We start from the raw sequence: 19,753 nt of genomic DNA, 5'->3' as shown, positions 1-19,753 counted from the left end.
TACTTTTATGAGAGAATTCTGACATTTTAAGTCTTGCTCTAACCAAATTATTTTCATCTGTGCTCCCTTAGTTCTAGGAGTTGGCTGTTAACAAATCAGGTGGTTGAGGATGAGAACATGGCAACATTACTCATGATGAGGACGTGAAACATAGCAAGCAATTACAGAGCGATTAACTTCCCATCAGTTTTGGGGAGAGTACAGGAAACAGATTTGCAGGATTTACAGAGAAACACCAGGCAAACATAATTTTACTAGCAATGGCTGATGGAGATTTATGAGAGGGAGGATTTGCATAAGCAACTCAGTGGAGGGATTTTGAGGACCACATAGCTGGCAAACATAATGAAATACATTCTATCTCTGGGCACTCAAATATTCCCAGGCAGTACGAGAGCCCAAGACACTGATTAAAATACTGATTTGTGTTACAAGAAATACCTTAAAAACAACAACAACTATGGTCATCAGAATATGAACTCTGGCTCTAACTTTTGAATGGTGTTTTTCATAGTAATGAATCTTACCAGGTAGTTATTTTTTGCTGGGCTGCAGGAAGACTAAAGTCACGCTACTGTCATTTCTTTAAAGATACTTCACTCTATCAGTTAATACATATTCATGAGCACCATATATTGTGCTAGATGCTGAAGTGACAATGGTGTGCAAAATCCAGTAGAGCTTCTCCCCTCTTACAGCTCAAGGCAGAATAGAGGACATAGGCATTAATCACGTAAGAACTCAAATACACATTATGTTAGAACTGAGATAAATAAATGGTGTGTCTATATGAGTAAGTGGTAGGGGAAGTCACTAAGATAAATGCAAGTGAGGCAGATTTCCAAATTTTCACATAGTCATTTTGAAGCTGAAAATTCCCAAATCGGTTATTCATCATCTTGTTTGTTCTGTCTCTTCCATTCTCTAAAATTCGGAGAATTTCTGGTATAATTCTTATTTTTGTGCCCTTTCTCAGTGAGATCATTCCTTTCCAAAGACAAGAAGCTCATTTTCTTGTAAGATAGTTGATGTTATTGGCACAGCTTCCTCATTTTAAGGTGGGCATGTGATGATTTTTGTCTGTGCAGTCTCCATTTGTCTTTTATCTTATGACAAGCTCCTGACTTTGCCTTGGGGATTTATGCCTGCCAATGGTGGCGGAAATGTCAATGGAGGTCCCTACTGTCTACTGGCCAAAGGTCAGCTTTTCCATATCCTTTCCAAAAGTTCTCTTTTGGTTGGTAGTCAAAGTCACTCTGTCTCGTGCAACCAAATATTTCTGTTGGATAAAGCATGTTTAATGAAGTAAAGTGTTAAATGTATCCCATGGCAATGAGGGTACATTAAATGATTGAAGTTTTTACCATCAGATTCTGATTGAATAGGTAGCAGCTGATTCTGAACTGAGTGGATTTTATTTTGAGGACCTACATTGTTAGAACATACTACGAAAAATATATATGGTGAATGCAAATGTTCTATAACCAAAAAACCTTCTGCAGTGTTTTACATAGGTTTATAAAAGCTACTCTGAGTAGCTCACGGACGCCACAAAGAAGATGGAAAGAAATTAAAAATTTGGGTGCTGAAATCTCTTCCTAACCAGACACATTACTTGCAAATCCATCTGCATGCCAGATAGTCATTCTAATTTGAAATTGTCACCTTCGCACAGCCAGAAATCACCATGGCAATGATGGCCTGATGGCTCCGACAGAAGTACCACATTAGAGCTGCCAATCAAGAGTGCACCTGTCAGGGCTCAGTCTGATTTTCCATGCATGTTCACAGATTTAAGTACACCTTTCAGCTTTTTCAGTCAGGGAAGCTTCCATTGACATGGAAGCCAGCATTATGGTAAATAAGCTGGAGAGTTTCCAATCTGGCAATGTTTTGGGATTAAAAAAAAAGTAGCTGTGTCTGCACAGCAAAGGAAACAGTCAACAAAACAAAGAGGCAACCCACGGAATGGGAGAAGATATTTGCAAATGACAGTACAGACAAAAGGTTGATATCTAGGATCTATAAAGAACTTCTCAAACTCAACACACACAAAACTGATAATCATATCAAAAAATGGGCAGAAGATATGAACAGACACTTCTCCAATGAAGACATACAAGTGGCTATCAGACACATGAAAAAATGTTCATCATCACTAGCCATAAGGGAGATTCAAATTAAAACCACATTGAGATACCACCTTACACCAGTTATAATGGCCAAAATTAGCAAGACAGGAAACAATGTGTGTTGGAGAGGATGTGAAGAAAGGGGAACCCTCTTACACTGTTGGTGGGAATGCAAGTTGGTGCAGCCACTTTGGAGAACAGTGTGGAGATTCCTCAAGAAATTAAAAATAGAGCTTCCCTATGACCCTGCAATCACACTACTGGGTATTTACCCCAAAGATACAGATGTAGTGAAAAGAAGGGCCATCTGTACCCCAATGTTTACAGCAGCAATGGCCACGGTCGCCAAACTGTGGGAAGAACCAAGATGCCCTTCAATGGACGAATGGATAAGGAAGATGTGGTCCATATACTCTATGGAGTTTTATACCTCCATCAGAAAGGATGAATACCCAACTTTTGTATCAACATGGACGGGACTGGAAGAGATTATGCTGAGTGAAATAAGTCAAGCAGAGAGAGCCAATTATCATATGGTTTCACTTATTCGTGGAGCATAACAAATAACATGTAGGACATGGGGAGATGGAGAGGAGAAGGGAGTTGAGGGAAATTGGAAGGGGAGGTGAACCATGAGAGACTTAGGACACTGAAAAACAACCTGAGGGTTTTGAAGGGGCGGGGGGTGGGAGGTTGGGGGAACCAGGTGGTGGGTATTGGGGAGGGCACATATTGCATGGAGCACTGGGTGTGGTGCAAAAACAATGAATACTGTTACGCTGAAAAGAAAAAAATATTCTTGAAATATTAAAAAAAAATAATAAAAATAAGTGAATTAATTAAAATCAACTAAATGTAAAGTAATGCCAAAACTAATTGCTTTTATACATGCACTTGTAGGTGAACCAGGAGAAGTGGCAGTCAAAGGAAAGTCTCCGTGAAACTCAGGGAAGACTTCACAGAGGATTAATTACATTGATTTAAGAAAAGAAATTTTCCAGTTCGGGGTTTTAGAGCCTAGTGGGAAAGCATGTATAAAAACACATCTTGATCTGGTCACTGTAAATAATCATCCTTCACCTTAAATGAATTAAATCATTTCTTCAGAGTCAAAAAAAAAAAAAAAAGTAGCTGTGGTTTTAGATCTCACAAATAAGTATGGTTTCCCCTTATCTATTTACTTGTCTGAGTAACTGTTTATTTGCAGCACTCATGCCTTTGATGGTCTTAACTATCTAATTAGAAGTTTTTGTGCTTATAAATCTTACTGGCCCATTTTAATCCTCTTTTTGGATTTTACTCACCTTAGGGTTTTATCTGTTTATCTTTTTCTTTCTTTTGTGACTGAAACATACTGTGTCCCAAAGAAATTGACTTCTGTGAAAAACTCAATTTTCTAGAACCTTGGGAAGATGATAAAGCTATAACTCATGTAGATTTTCTTTTTAAATAAGCAAATATATTCTAATTGACACTATATATAGAATTCAGGTTGCCTGAGTTATAACTCCTGTCAAATACCATTGGCATCTTTTGCAATAAAGAGAAATGCTTAGCAATATTCCCTTCCACTCAGGTTATGATGACATCATTCTTTGAAGCTGCATAGGAACCCCCATCCTGAGAGGACCAGCAACCTAACTGCACAAAAATATCTCCTGAAATAGCTTACTTTATACTCTTATCTGTCATTTTATATATTTATAACTCAAGGGAGGCCTTTAATTGTTGATACGAGAGAAAAAGTGATAGGTTTTCTAGTACTTTCATGACATATCAGGTATTTGAGAGACAATCGGGATGTGATTTTTTGGAGCATGTACTCTATCTCAGGCACTCTTCTAGATTAAATGCTTGAGACATGTCAAATCTTACAGCTCTGGGTCTGGACAAACTTGGATTTAGATCTCAGTTCCATCACTTTCAAATTATGTGGTCGGAGGCACAAAATGTAACCTCCCCGTCGCTCCAGTTTCAGCATTCAGAGTAACCTTACAGGGTTGTTCTGAAGATTGAAAAAGGGATACACGTCGCTTATCACCAGAGGAAACATGTAAGAGCCACTTCAGAAATGGTAGGCATTATTATCTTTCTCAGTCCTCACAATAACTCAGGGAGGTAGGAGTCATTATCTCACTTTGCTGATTAGGGGACGGAAGCTCAGGAGGCTGAGTAAATCTCCCAGGCTCCCATCAGTGGTGAGAGAGCTGGAACGCATTGTGAATCCAAAGCCAATTTTCTTTGCATGCTGCTATCTTGGATACATCCCATATTCAGGGAGCACCCTCCTTTCGGTGACTCAAGCTTGTGATTATGCCCTATTCAGATGGAAAAGCTGGTGAGAGAAACAAGGGTGGGTTAGTTGCCTTCTGTAGTAAGCCGATAACCGGGATATTGATCACCCTGCAACGATCCCATAGTACTGCCATTATGTTTTGAAGGGCTGGTCTCCATGTCTTGTCTCTGGACACCTTGTGGACAGTGACTTTTCTTTGTATCCCTGACACCTGACACAATGATTGATATTTAGCAGATGCTCAATAAATGTGCATATACATATGTATAAAGGCCAGGGAAGGTGTCTGCAATGTGGAAGAGGCTCTCATAAATCTGGTCTTCTCTCCTATTTAAGGGGTCTCCCAGCTGAAGAAGAGACTTCTTTAACTGGCCCCAGACAGGATCCCTATCTCCTATTCTGATCCTATTGTGCTCTCTTCTTTTCCATACAAGTGGCTAATAAAGGGCCTGCAGGTGGGTTTGAAACAAACTGCTTGGAAGTTTTCTTTTCTAAACTCATTAAGTGTGAATGACTGAGTTAGGATTTAAGTTGGAACTACAGATAAGGTAGGCATTACTATATGTAGATTTTTAGAAACAGAGAAACCTCTTAGAAAAGGTTGGAGAATCTCCCAGCTATAAATTTTAGATTATGGGGCCTGGAAATCATGTTGATAGACTTTAGAAAGCACTTTGCCTTAATTACCTTTTCTAGCCTTAGGAATATAGACACCTATGCTCTCCTTGTTCATATTTACCAGTATAAACCTATGCTTATTTTTCTTCTTTTTGCACTGCATAGGAGTCCTCAATCCAGAGTGGGTTGTTGAATACTAGTTTGAAGTGAACGAAAACTATGTTAAGGAAGCAACACACACTGTAGGAATTAATCTTGATTCCTGAAGCTGTATTGTGAAAAGGGAATGATTTGTGTGCTTTCCTTGGCCAGAGTCCCAGAGTATCCCTAAGACAGAACCTGGAGCCCCATGGTCTGCCTGACATTACTAGTGTCTAGTTATGTTTCAAGTATATTTCTATTTGAATAAATATATATCCAGGACTTAGACAAAGGATCCAAAAAAAACTGAATAAGGTATGTATTATTTTTTGTCACTGTCATCCCAGGATATATTTGGCTGCAAATATTTGCAATAGTTTAATTTAGTATTATAGAAAAGACAGATGTAGCATAAGATTGGATTGCTCAAATGTTTCCTCTCAAAGTGTACTGATTGCCTAACAGAGTGCACTTACTGCGGGGGATGGGCACAAATATGCTTTATATTTAGGAAGTAATAGAAATTTTATCTTCTATGCCATAGCTTAGCTGTGTCCATAACAATATAAAATTAACATAAAGTACTTTATCTTATTTATATTACCCCAAATCTACTAAAAATTCATGTCCCCACAAAGATGGGCATAATTATCCTGGATTGATGACTTCTTGTGCTCTTTGCTCACTATATCCTCTCCTCAGTTTGAAAAGCATGGGTTTACTTGATGTGTGGGGTTCATTAGGGACTTCAAAGGAATGTTCTAAGGTGTTTTTAAAAGCTTACATCATTCCATAGAAGAATGTGACAAGGTTTATCTCCATGTTTTTTCAAGAGAAGATAAAAATACCTCTCTACACATACATTCTTTTTTTTTTTAACACGGAATGGATAGTATTGTCTATTGCAGTTTGAGATGCTTGTATTCCTGCATTCCTAAGAATTCCTTGAGATTTGTCCTCAATTTAAGAAAGCTAATTTAAACTACCTGCCTGATATTTCTGATTTAACATCCTATTAGGCACCTTAATCCCCAAATTATTAAAATGCAAGTTGGCTTAACTAGATGTCTGCTTTATTTTCCTATATCTGTCAATGATACTACTAGAAATCCAGGCTCAGACCTGTAGGATCCTCTCCTATGTTTAGTTAAGGACCAAACTCCATAGATCTTGACTTTGCCATGTCCCTTCATTCCTATCCTTTCCTACCACTTCTTTTTTCTTTTCTGGACTAGTCACTTCCAAATTTGTATTTCAACTTCCTCATTCACTCTACTCCAGTCTTTCCTTTCTATTACTGCCACAGTCCTCTTTCTAAATTCCAGGTCAGAGCAAATCATTCCTCATTAAAAAACAAACAGAACAAAATAGAACAGAATGTTTTAGCAGCTTTTAGTAACAAATTAGGTAAAAACTCCTTACTTGGGGTGCAAGCTGTTCACTATATAGTTTCTAAATTCCTTCCTCTTTTTATCTATAGACCTCATGTTTCAGTGAATTTTAATTTGCTTCTGGTTTCTCAAACATGCCATACCTTAGCCAACCTCCATACTTTTCCTCTTCCTGGAATCTCAACCTGCTATTCATCTCCTTATGTTGCATAGCATGTAACTATCTTTGATGTCCAGTATGGCTCTTTTTGAGGTGTTAACTCCCTAGTCCATTTTCTATACTAGTCTCTGCCCCAACTCAGACATACTGTTTGATAACTTTTTATTAAAGCAAACTGAACTAATTTCAATTTTAAACCATCCTTTACAAAGTAATTTATCAAATGCCTACTATTGTGAAAATGAATAAAAGAATCCTCATTCAAAATGGAGGAATCCATGAAGGGAGAGCTCTCACGCACTTCCACTCATCACAGTCTGCATAACCAGCAGGAAAAAGAAAGATTTTCTCTCAGCCTGGCAGCAGCAAGCTGCCTGCAGGCAATGAGAAGCTGCCACCACCTCGAACTCCTTTTTGCCTCCAATGAAATTTTATTCAAAACAACCTCTTGCAACTTCCTTCTTTCCTCTACAAAAGGATGCTGTCCCTCTTTGTTATCTGGACTTGCTTACTGTTTGCCATAGTTTGCATGTGTGAAATTGCAGTTCCTCCATTATTTCCAAATAAACTCATTTGCTGCTCAGTAATACTTGTTATTTGATTTTTAAGGTTGACATTATATGGTGTCAGAAGTGGGACCTGAAGGCGATGAACCCGGGTGAACCAACAACCCCAGGCATTGTGTATGGTAGTCACTTCAGCCTCGTGCACCCTCTGTGCGTCATCTTTTTTCCTTTTGGCAAGGTAAACCTCTTTTCAGAGTTATGCTTCTTCCGTTTGGTTGAGCTCTCTGACTTTATTCTTCAAGGCATCAGCCTTTTGGTGACTGTTAATTTGTTTGCTGTGCCTCTGGTTTTAAAGTATGGGATTCACAATCCTCTAAATTCTTTACAAAGGAACCTCCTTCTGGGACCCTGGCCAGTTTTGTTTTCAAAACTATGGCCCTTCTTCATGCACTTTCTTAACCAAGTGGACCAACTCAACCTAAGATAATGTAGAATTCCAATGGTCACTGTGGAAAACTTTTGACCTCCCAAACTTGTTTTTCTCAGAACCAAATTGGAAGACCACAGCTCTAAAATTAAACAGAGTAAAAAGGGTGCCTGTTTTAGTTGGTACTCGGTGTCTTCCAAATGTATCCAAGACTAAAATCACCTCTTTGCAAAATCAGGTTTTTAAATTACCCAAGACACACAAACAATTCAAAGTAGACAAAAGGGGCTCTGAGGCCACTTTTCCCCTTCCCTGTCCTCTTTATCTTCATTACCAACTTCTTCTTTCCCTTCTGCACCATCCCCACCTCTTGTATACCCCCACTTCCTCATCTACCAAACTATGGACCATAATTAAAGAATTTATTAAACCCAGAGAAGATCCTCAAGTTTTTATAAATGGATTACCTACTGAGATTAGTAAATTAAAACAACAACAACAACAAAAACCAAAAAAACCTTCTGGTGTCTTCTGGGGTCCTTTTTTGCATCTCTGTGTGTGTCTATGAATGTCTATGTATGTCTATTATAGATATGGTATTTTTCTACTTCTGGGTAACTTGCCAAAGTTAATTTCTGAAAGGAGCCCTATTTAATTGGCTTGAAAATGAAGCACTTATAAATTCTCAGAAATATTAATAGACACTCACCCAAATACTTTTCAGGTTCCCATGATCTGGGAAAATATTTGCTCTAAAAGCTAGTTTAAGATTGTTGGTTCAATGAAAATGAACATTATAGAGTTCTCAGAATTAAATATAAAACTTTTGTTCTAGTGAGGTTTATTAAAGTGCAATAAGTTCATGTTATTTCTTTTACAAAATTTCTGAGCAAGAAAATAGCTTGGGCTGATGGCTAGTTGTCTAATATCTCATTACGTTTTTGTGGGTAATCTAAACATAATTTTAAGAATAAGTTAAAATAAATGTAAGTAAGATAAAAGGTTTTTAGGTAAACTTTTAGTTTCCCTAATACATTTTGGTAACCTTAAAGTTTTGCTAAGTTAAAGTAAATGATGGATATTCACACATCATTTCTAAATAAGGTAGAAGATGGACACCTTAATTACTGAACATAGGTTTATCCATTTCTGGCTTCTTTTTTATACAGAGAGACAAAAGATATTTGGGTCTATTAATGAACATGTTTTGTACCACACTGAAAAATTATACTAGAAATTATGAAATGTATTCATGAAATTGCCAACCTTAAAAAATGCTAATGTAAAAGTTCATAATTGCTTGCTTAGTTTTCACTAAAAATTAAGGTTTCTTAGGGTTAAAAATTCTAATTAAGGTTTCTAAGTGTTAACAATCCTAATTAAATATGTAATTAAAGCTAGTAGAAATAATAAGGGAAAAATAACTCTGTATACAAGGAAAGTAAGGTATGTTTTTTGGTTAGAAAAGGTATTAAAAAAATATGAGGTATGGAGATCCATTTCTGTTGAGGGAAACAGGACAGACTAAGATAGACATAGCTATATAAGGTCTGTGAAAAAGGAATCTTGGGAGAAAATTTTTATGTATGATCAAGCTAAATAAAAATTTTTTATAAGGGTTTAAAAATAAGCTTTAGGGGCGCCTGGGTGGTTCAGTGGTTAAAGCCTCTGCCTCTGCCTTTGTCTCAGGTCATGATCTCAGCGTCCTGGGATTAAGCCCCGCATCGGGCTTTCTGCTCAGCGGGGAGCCTGCTTCCCCCTCTCTTCTCGGCCTGCCTCTCTGCCTATTTGTGATCATTATCTGTCAAATAAATAAATAAAATTAAAAAAATAATAATAAAAATAAGCTTTAAAATTAATAGTATATCTATGTAAAATTAAACTTCAATTTTTCTTTTATTTGCTAAAAGGACAAATTTTTCTTAGACTATTGGTCTGCTTTTGATAACAGATTGTAAAAAGTCCTCCTTTTTTCTTTTAAAGTAATCTGGCTTAAAAAAAAAAAAGGATTCTGTGTTTTGTTAAAGTAATTTTCTGTACTTGCTGTCTTTAGCAGGGCTTTGATAATGTAAGTTTTAACTTGGAACTCTGACTTTCTATATTTGCCTTTTAACATCTTCCATTGTTTCCATGGTTAAATGGATAACTATTATTTCATCAATCCTATTTGACCAAGAGCTTTAAAACCTTTTGATATTTTTGACAAATTTCCCCAAATCCAATTCTAAATAGTCTTTTTGACCTTGAACTAACTTTGGGTTTTCCAAGAAGTCCCTAAAACATCTCGATAGATTTGTTCTTTCTCCTTACAAAAAGAGACGCATTAAGCCCTGTAGGGTTATTTGATATGTTAAATTACATGAGAAGCATTTTCCAATAAGTGATGATAAACCACCCGGTTATGTTATGCAGGTGAATTTTATTAATATAAATATTTTAGAAATTATATGAAATTCCTAGAAATCTGATGTCTTGGTATAATGTTATTGGCCATAATTCCATTATTATCTTAAAATATACAGAAAACCAAATTTTCTTGTCAACTCCTTTACAATGAACTTGCATCAGATCTTTAGGAATGGGCATTTTAAATCTTTTGTCATTTATAGGGAGTTATGGTTTTACTCTGATACTTTTACAAAAGTGTACCTACAGAAGTAATTCAGCCTCAAAGATTCAGGGAAAGAGCTCAAAAAAGTGCAGGTTTCTGATAACTTTGAGATAATAAACTGAACTGGGTAAAAATTTCTAGAACGAATGTAAAAACTAAATTCAGGCGTAATAAGAATAACATGGTATTGAATGAATGGAGGAAGATGATTATAATTTTTATGACTTCTAGTTTTCAAACATTACTGGTCCTTTAATATTTTGCTTGCTACATTAAAAACCCCTTTTACTCCTTTCTTTAAAGCTATCTATGAAATACAGCAGTTTGGTAAAATATATCTTTGTAAACAAAGATGAAAAATTTACTTTTTCTCCCTACCTGATCCCTCCAGAATTTCAAAACTCTTGAGGATTTTTTCACATGGCAATATAGTTATTTACATAAATTCAGTGAGAATCTATTCTCCTTGTAATAACAATTGGAAATATTGACTACTTTACCAAAGTTCTGGATTATTTTGAGAGAGATGTGCATAGACTCAGATTTGACAGGACAGGTTTTAAGGAATTAAGGCTACTTTATGGAGCCAATAAAGCTCCTCAGAAAAATAAACTTGGCACCTTGATTACAAGGTTCTAGCAAAGCAGTCTTTTTTTTTTTTTAAATATTTTCTGCTTTTTGTATTTACTGAATGACTGCAATTCTTTTTTTTTTAAATTTTTTTAAAGATCTTATTTATTTATTTATTTCACAGAGAGAGAGAGAGAGAGAGAGAGAGCACAAGCAGGCAGAGTGGTAGGCAGAGTCAGAGAGAGAAGCAGGCTTCTCACTGAGCAAGGAGCTCAATGTGGGAATTGATCCCAGGACCCTGGGATCATGACCTGAGCCAAAGGCAGCGGCTTAACCAACTGAGCCACCCAGGCATCCCTCCAGCAAAGCAGTCTTAAAAAGAGCTTATATGACCAATCACTATTCTTGCTACACTTGTGTAAATAGGCCAAGTTTAAGGCACACAAATTAGTTTTACGGTGATTATCTTTGATAAATATCAGGGTAAGTATAGAGAGAAAAATTATGTTTGAACCTCTCTCTATATTAGATTCTAATCCTGTATTAAACTGTACTAGATCCTGAATTCTTCTGTTTTTCTCAAATATCTGTCTACCACTCTCCAAACTAATGTTTCCAATTTTTTCCCATGCTTTTGATTTGGAACAAAGACTGCCCCTGAACCTCTTTGAAAGGAACTATACCAGCTCCTCCTCATCACCTGAATGACAGCCAGGCTTCAGGGGTTTGAATCTTGGACATACATCCCACAGCTAAAGATGGCTGCACCTGACATCCTGTCTTGTACAAACCCTGGAGATTTTTCAATCAATGGAAAAGAAGTAGCAGACATCAAGACAGACTACTTCCACTCAAGACACCACATCAAGACCTCATACTTTAAACATAAAGGTCTTTCCCTCCTTCTTTCCTTTACCTTGGCATTGGCCTAGAAAAATAAAACCATCACCTGTATCTCCCAGGCTGTGGCTAAGGGGGATTAAACTCTGGAATTTAAAACATTTTTTATTGTTTTGTCTTTTTTCAGGCTTAGAGAAAAAAAACCTAACTGATTCCTGATATCTCATCTATTTATAGCTCATTACTTTCAGGTTTGGCCTTCTCAAGTAGGACCATATATACAAACTAGATTTATTTGAGAGAGAGAGAGAGAGAGTACACGAGCGAGAGAGAACAAAAGCAGGAGGAGGGAGGGGAACAAGCAGACTCCACAATGAGCATGGAGCCTGATGTGGGGCTCGTTCTCATAACCCTGAGATCATGACCTGAGCCGAGACAAAAACAAGAGTGGGATGCTTAACCAACTGAACCACCCAGGTGCCCCCATAAACTAGATTTATTATTCTGCCTCTCTTGTGTTGTATAATCATTTAAAAATTCTGTGCCTGTTGTCTGTCAAACATCTGCAGAAATAACCTATCCAATAGGGTGATGCTGTCTCAACCTTTAAAGATGATCTCTAATGCTTCCACCCTCTTTAAGATAAAGTCTTTAAGTGGGAAATGCCTGAGAGTTCTCCTTTCTACCCTTGTTACTCAAATGTGGCCTTAAATGGTTTCCAATAACCATGCTCTTTCCTTGCACAGTGGGATATGAGAACCAGGAAAGGTCCTTCCCGGCACCAGGGGACAAAATCACTAAATACAGAAAACCTGACTCTTGATGGGCAATGCTTTCAAGGAATTTTTAAAACAGTACCTCCCAACTTCCTCTTTTCTTTTCCAGGCTTGCATGTCCTGAGTTGCAATTCCCAAATTAACTCATTTGCTGCATGATAACCTTTGTTTCTAATTTGTTCAATTTTTGAGGTTGACACTAAATACTAGATCTCTGCTTGGAGCTGAGAAAGCAAATCCAGTAAGGAGATAGAAGGGGAATAGAGGGATATCACTATAGTATTTTCTGTATACTTTCCCAAAAGTAAGAAGTGATGTTACATCATTTTGACTAGTTAACACTTTATTCCAAAAAATGCAGTAGATTGGCAACATGAAAGGACTTTTCCCCAGGTATAACATTTCCTGGCCAATGTTTTATGGATGTACGAGTTGAGAGAATATTGTTATTGTGTATAGACTTTGGGGAGTGTCTTTGGCCCAAAGGGAAGATATCTTCAGGAGCCTAGGAGACAAATCTGCTTGTCAGTGGCAAAATGCCTACATTGGCTACTGTGTGGTAAAGCTTATGGGATGGGAACTGGGGGACTAGCAAGTAGTTTGATATAAACAAAATTTATCCAGCCTGATTTAAAGGAGAGGGAGACAACTCTGACTCTTCTCCAAGGACCATCCACAAAGTACAAATATATCATATTAAAATTTATCATTTAAAGCTGGCAGTAATTTTTCTGAGCACCATCTGTAAGATATCTGCCACATACCTACAGCTGCACACAGACACACAGACTCAGGGGAATGGTACTAAAAAGTTTGTAAAGAAAATGTAATAATCTCAAAGTGTCCCCCAGCTCCCAATTCTATACTTCTGGCAATCATGAGATAAAGAGTAATTAAAGAGCTAACTACCCAGGCTTGTTGTGTTGCAACATCTCTCCATTACCAGTCAATATTTTGGTAACACCACGGTTACATGTTGGGATACTAAGCAGTGGGGGGAAAGCATCTGATTAAGGAATCTGATACCAGTCTCTATAAAGAACATACGAAAAAGGAATAGTTTTTCTAATGCTCCAAGTGACCCAATATGATTAGATTTCTTTTCAGAGCTTATGATTACATAGCTTTGGTTGGTTGCATTGAGACTTAATTTTAGATCTAGGTTTTTACTATATTTTGTCCCTGATGCCTCATGGATTAATTCCCACCTCCTTTTCTTTGTGCTAACACAACTTACTGATTTTACGACATAAAAGTAAATACACAATGATCCTCTATTTTTGGGTAACCTAAAGAATAGAAAACAAATTATTTGTCCCTTACAAGGTGGTAAAAAGTGAAGAAAAAAAAAAAGATTGTCGAATGTTTTTTCTTTGTACCCTAAAACTTAGAATAGAATGAAGTTTTTATCCCATGCCAGGTTGCTACAACTGAGATGCATCAGTAGGAAATTTTGCCACATAATCATGGAGGTCAGATTCTTTATTGTTACTTTGTTTCTTATACTCTGAAGCTTTACTGAAAAAGGCCAATTCTCCTTAGGATAAAATCGAAGTGTGTTCACCAATGCAGTAAATAAAAAGTTAAGTCTCACTTTTGATACCTGATGTATATTGCTGAGCTACATTCATCTACATACACAAAATGATTGATTTAGGAGCTTCCGTATACTAAAAGGTTTCCATAATTTTAGGAATATCAACTAAAATTATCAAGTTCTATGTAAGCATCAAAACAGTACAAATATGCTAGAGACATTTATAATGTATTATATCCAATTATGTCGGCGGGCTGTGAATCATATCCAATTATCAAGATGCATAAGTGCCTTTTATGTGACACTCAAAGATCATTAATTTTGTGCTTAGCATAAGCTGCTCAAATGGTATGATTTCAGTAATTTCTAGCATCGATATTACAACATCAATATAAATTCAATGCAAATTGGAAAATGAACATCTTCATCTTGTTTATATCTGTGAAAAGGCATTTAAAAACACAGGAGCACATTGAACCAACACTTGCTATTGGAAAAAAGAATCTGCAATGTATCACAGAGAACCTAAATAATAGGAATCAGTACACAAGGCAATTCCGGAGAAAGCCTAGCTAACCAGCCAAAGCGTCCTCAGAGGCTCTCTTTTCAGGTAGCTACTGAAGTAAAACCAATGTAATTGTTGTAAATGTGAGAAATGAACAAAACAACATTCTTACCTCACAACAAACTGGATTGATCAAATTCAATCCTTACCACAAATTTCCCATTTGTCTTAGTATTTATAAAATGGATTCCTTGTTTGGAATATCTCAGTTTAGCATACATCTAAGTCAATTAAAAGTTAAATTTTTTTTCTACAAGTAGTTTTACAGTATGAACTCTAATAAAAAATGTTTGACTTCTCATTTAATTTTTAAAAAAGTAGAGCTCCTACATACTGCAGCATAATATGTTTAAGTAATTATATGTCAATCTTGAATTCAAGCAATTAAAATTATTTTGAAAATCCATAGAAACTTACCTCAAAGTCAAGGTCTGAATATCGTGATTTTCTTCTCTGTAAGATTTTTTTAAAAAGAAGAAAAACCAATATAAAGTTATGTTTAGTCATTCAAATAAAATGAAAATTATTTTCAATAAAATGTCCTGCGCATCTTTGTATTACAAGTTTTCCTTCAAAGAGTATGTTGAAATTTTTATGATTTCATCTCTTTCATCCAAATGATTTCATTCTTATTTTGAACTTCCTTTAAAATGGAAGAGTATAAAAACACAGAGTACTTCTCATCTTGACCTCTTAACTCTAATTTTTCAGTAAGAATTTTTTAATATAAATTCACACAAAACATTCAATCTTGAAGGAGACTTTACGTCTGTTATAGCAAAGCTATGTTTTTTACTTTAGAGACACAAAGGATTAAAAGCTATGTACAAAAAAAATCATCTAGTCATCTCAAGACTTCCAGCAGCCTATCTCCAGGCTTCATTTCTACCAAAGTCTCTCTGGCCCGCTGAGTCCTAAAGTTCTGTACGTCTCAACCACAGATTTTTTGGTATTTGACAATTCTCCGTGATAGGAAAGTCCTAACTGCTAGTTCTTAGAAGCAGAAGTATTCTAATTTAATAAAAAAATAATGATGATTGTCCAACCCTAGAGAAACATAAATGTAGATGTCAGTATCTCAGTGTTCCTCTATGCCTCTGACTCTGTTAAGCAGCTCCTAATTCTAGTTCCAGATCAACATGTATTAATAAAATAATTAGGCAATAAGCCTGATAAAATCAGGAAATATTATTTAAATGAAATTAAAGTGACTCTGAATATTAGTGTAGGAAAGGTACACTTAGCATATGCTCAGAGGGATTTGATATTGAAGGAGATATCTGGTAAATGTAGATAGGGTCCTCCAAATTTTTAGAGAACAAAAGCAAGTTTCCAATATGAGGCTCGTTTTTTGTTTTGTTTTGTTTTTTTTAATTTGGATTTTTTGGGAGGAAGTGCGGGTGAAACAAAAAATAAATATTAAAAACAGGTAAAATTTAGGCAGTTGAATATCATGTAAACCTTTAGACAAACTTTTTAAAATTTTTCTTCCTCTTCTATCCCAATACTTACTTACCTTAAATTCTATCAGGGAATCCTACCCATGATAGTTGATTCTTGTAACTGCTAAATAGCAGAGACAGACAGACACTAACATAGTTTATTGAAAAACCTGTCTGCATTTTTGCAGCTAGAGTTACAACATCACTGTAGAACCAGAACCTCCCTATGTAACCAACTCCCCATAGCATGCTTTACTAGACAGAAGGGGATATACTAAAAGAAAGATTTTGTTTAAAAAAAAAAAAGCCTAAAAGTTTTGAAATTATTTGATTTTGGTGGAGCTGGATTATAGAATCCAGTTTTCAAGTATGATGATGGAGAGCACTAGGAAGGAAATGACTTTATTAAATGGAAATGGCACATTGATTTCACTTAGGTCCTTGTCTCCAGCACCACTGTAGCCTAGCCGTGGTGACATCCCAGAAGGAGAAAAGTGTGTAGGGCAGCATTTAACCCAGGCCTCCTTTGCCATCTCCTGCCATTATTGTTCTCTAACAGTGTTGTATAGAAAAAAAAAAAAAAAAAAAAAGCAGGCTCCAATGTAGCACATCACACTTTGCTGCCGTATGCTAGACTGAATGTCAGTGTTTCCATTCTGCTCTTGAATGCTTTGCCTTCTTGGCATTGTGACTCAGCAGGACGTTTTTGTAACTATACATTAAGCAAAATTCTTTCCCTAATACAGCAAAATGCAAACATGGGAACAGTTTTAAGCCATTATTATAGAACATTAATCATGAGCTCTGCATTCCACTTGCAAATTAAATAGTGAGATCTTATGGAAAAGGGTCCGCTAGCCAGCAAGAGGCCCTTCTGCTGCACAGATTGAGGGGTTCTCTGTTGCCAGTGGTCATAACACCTGTACCTTGCTCTGTTTCTGAATGCAAAGCTGTGTAGCCTAAGAACTGGAAATGCTAATAGACACATATTACCACAGGCCCCATATTTTAGGAACAAGAACAAGAGATGGGAACCTAGAAGAACACTGGAAAGAGATTCTGCTTCTGACAGCTGATGTCACCTATGCACCTATGTTGATATAAAATATGAAAAAGAAAATGGATATATTTTTATAAATACACTTATCTCTCTCTCTTTTTTAAGATTTTATTTATTTATTTGACAGACAGAGATCACAAGTAGGCAGAGAGGCAGGCAGAGAGAGAGGAAGGGAAGCAGGCTCCCCGCCAAGCAGAGAGCCCAATGCGGGGCTCGATCCCAGGACCCTGGGATCATGATCTGAGCCAAAGGCAGAGGCTTTAACCCACTGAGCCACCCAGGCACCCCCATTTCTCTCTTTTCTATCTAATTTTGTGAAAATTAAATTCTAACCTAAAGGTATATCATAACCAGCAGCCTTGAAGGATTAGAACAAGAAATAAATGAAGCACACAGATTTCAATCAAAAGAGCTTAAACCCCCTGGGTGGCTCAGGGGGTTAAGCCTCTGCCTTCGGCTCAGGTCATGATCCCAGGGTCCTGGGATCGAGCCCCGCATCAGGCTCTCTGCTCAACGGGGAGCCTGCTTCCTCCTCTCTCTCTGCCTGCCTCTCTGCCTACTTGTGATCTCTGTCAAATAAATAAATAAAATCTTTAAAAAAAAAAAAAAGAGCTTAAAGATGGTGGTGGTAGGGATAAGCAGTGAAGACTTAAAAATTAGAGAATGGGAAAAATGTGGCAGATTTTCAGAGCCCATGGGAGGTTAAAATTTGTGTCCTCTTATTCACATCCCCACAATACTGACCAAGTGTACCAATCTTTCATAGTTTATAAAGTGCCTTCACATTTGAACATGCTACCTGCCCTGTGGGATGGTCAGGAAAGTATCATTTTTTAATATCTATTCTATGAATTAGGGACACTGAGAACCAGTGTAGTTGAAATGACTTGTTCACTTAAAAACTGGGTAGTAAGCAAATGAGCTGGGATTCACACTCAGGTCTTCTGACTCTAAACCCTGTGTTTTATCCACTGTCTCTCACTGCTTGCTTAGGGGTAAAAGAGGTAATATTTTGTAGCCAAAATGCCTGTGAAAATTTGTTGATTGTGACTGGAACTCAGCAAGAGTAAGCATGGAGGACCCAGTCAATCCAAGGCTGACAGTAGTGGGACTGAGATGTTTTCTAGCCATAAAGTAAGTTCAAGCAGATTAATTTTTACTTGTCAATTATATTTAAAAGAGGAAAAAAAAGCATTCAACATGTTACTTCTTTGAGCGAAAATCTAATGGCAATGTCAAAGAATTGTGTTAACTACAATAACTTAAAAACCATTCGAATATGGGATATTTTATAAGCAATCATACAATAACACGTAATAGCTGACCTCCACCTCCATGATGTGCCTCCCATTGCAAAATCTAGTTTACCTTAAAGAGGATATCTGGCACTGGGAAACCATGTTGTCACAAGAACCGGAGTGTTCAGTTCTGTTATCCTTGGTATACATGCAATAAGCTGGAAAGTCTTTCAAAAAGTACCCAAGTTCATGGCAACTGTGACTGACTTACACATTTATTCAAATGTCCCTCTGAGTATGCTGGCAAGTTATTGTAAGGTACAAAAGTGGTTAGAAAAAGTGGTTATACATTAAAAAATGAAAATCTAGGGGTGCCTGGGTGGCTCAGTGGGTTAAGCCTCTTCCTTCGGCTCAGGTCATGATCTCGGGGTCCTGGGATTGAGCCCCGCATTGGGCTCTCTGCTCAGCAGGGAGCCTGCTTTCCCCTGTCTGCCTCCCTCTCTGCCTACTTGTGATCTCTGTCAAATAAATAAAATCTTTTTAAAAAATCTATTAATAAAAGTGATCAAGTCATAACAATTTTTCTGATAAAGTTGACAACTGAAGGACTGCTGCATATAAATTTAAAATAAGCCAGGGTGGTGTTAAAATACTTTATGAAGACACAGATTCCCTCTGTCTCTGTATCCTCAACTTCTCAAATAACTTAATACAAAGAATCCTTTTTGTCATAGTAGGGCATACAAAAATCTCTTCAGGTCTTCTATGTGGTTTCCTTTTCCTAATTTTCCACTTAGAACTCATTGTAACTTGTTTCTATCCTTAACACTCCATTCACATTCTTCTTGTTAAAGTCTCTGATGAGCTCCATCTGGTCAATTTCCAAGGTCAACTTTCTGTCCTTAGCTTGATGGACTCTCAGAAGCTTTTGAAATTTGATCACTTCCCCAAAAAAACTCATGATCTTAGCTTTTCCTTTTCCTCTTCCTATTTGCTGTAACTCATTCTCAAGTGTGCTTTGCTGGCTCTTCCTTATCTCACTATCTTCTAAGTGTTGAGTTCCTGAATTCTCTTTTTTTCCTCATCTTCTCTCCTAGATGATAGCATTCATTCCATGGTGGTAAATACCACTTTAAGTTCCACTCTTTTTTTCTTCATGTCTTTCCCATCCAGAAAGTGTCAGATATCTAGTTGGTCCAGTCAGAGGCGTAGGAGTCACCTTTCATTTCCCCCATCTCTCACACTGCATATCAAATTTACCAGCAAGTGGTGTCTGTTCCACCTTTGAAATCTCTTGATCCGTCTACTCTTCTCCATCTTCACTATCATGTCTGGGTCAAAGGCATTCTCCTGTCCTGTCTGGATAACTTCAGTAGCTCCCTAACTGTCCTCCAGCTTTCTGCTCTATCCCCTCTCCTAATACCACTGAATCCTAATCTTTCC

The 19,753-nt window shown here is 36.9% G+C and overlaps 1 protein-coding gene across 1 annotated transcript in view; it reads right to left on the bottom strand.

The window, feature by feature from the left end:
• ADGRB3 (adhesion G protein-coupled receptor B3) overlaps positions 1–19,753 on the bottom strand; it is a gene marked incomplete at both ends in the record, with an annotated part of 726,387 nt that overhangs the window by 10,887 nt on the left and 695,747 nt on the right. Inside the window, one exon of the mRNA XM_080805127.1 lies at positions 14,988–15,023. Coding sequence (XP_080661253.1) covers positions 14,988–15,023 — 36 coding nt within the window. The remainder of the gene's footprint in view (positions 1–14,987; positions 15,024–19,753) is intronic.

The sequence above is a fragment of the Martes martes genome (assembly GCF_963455335.1).
Source record: "Martes martes genome assembly, chromosome: 6".
NCBI classification, from domain to species: Eukaryota; Metazoa; Chordata; class Mammalia; order Carnivora; family Mustelidae; genus Martes; species Martes martes.
The sequence above is the reverse complement of the archived record's forward strand: the minus strand, read 5'-3'. Positions and strand labels throughout refer to the sequence as shown.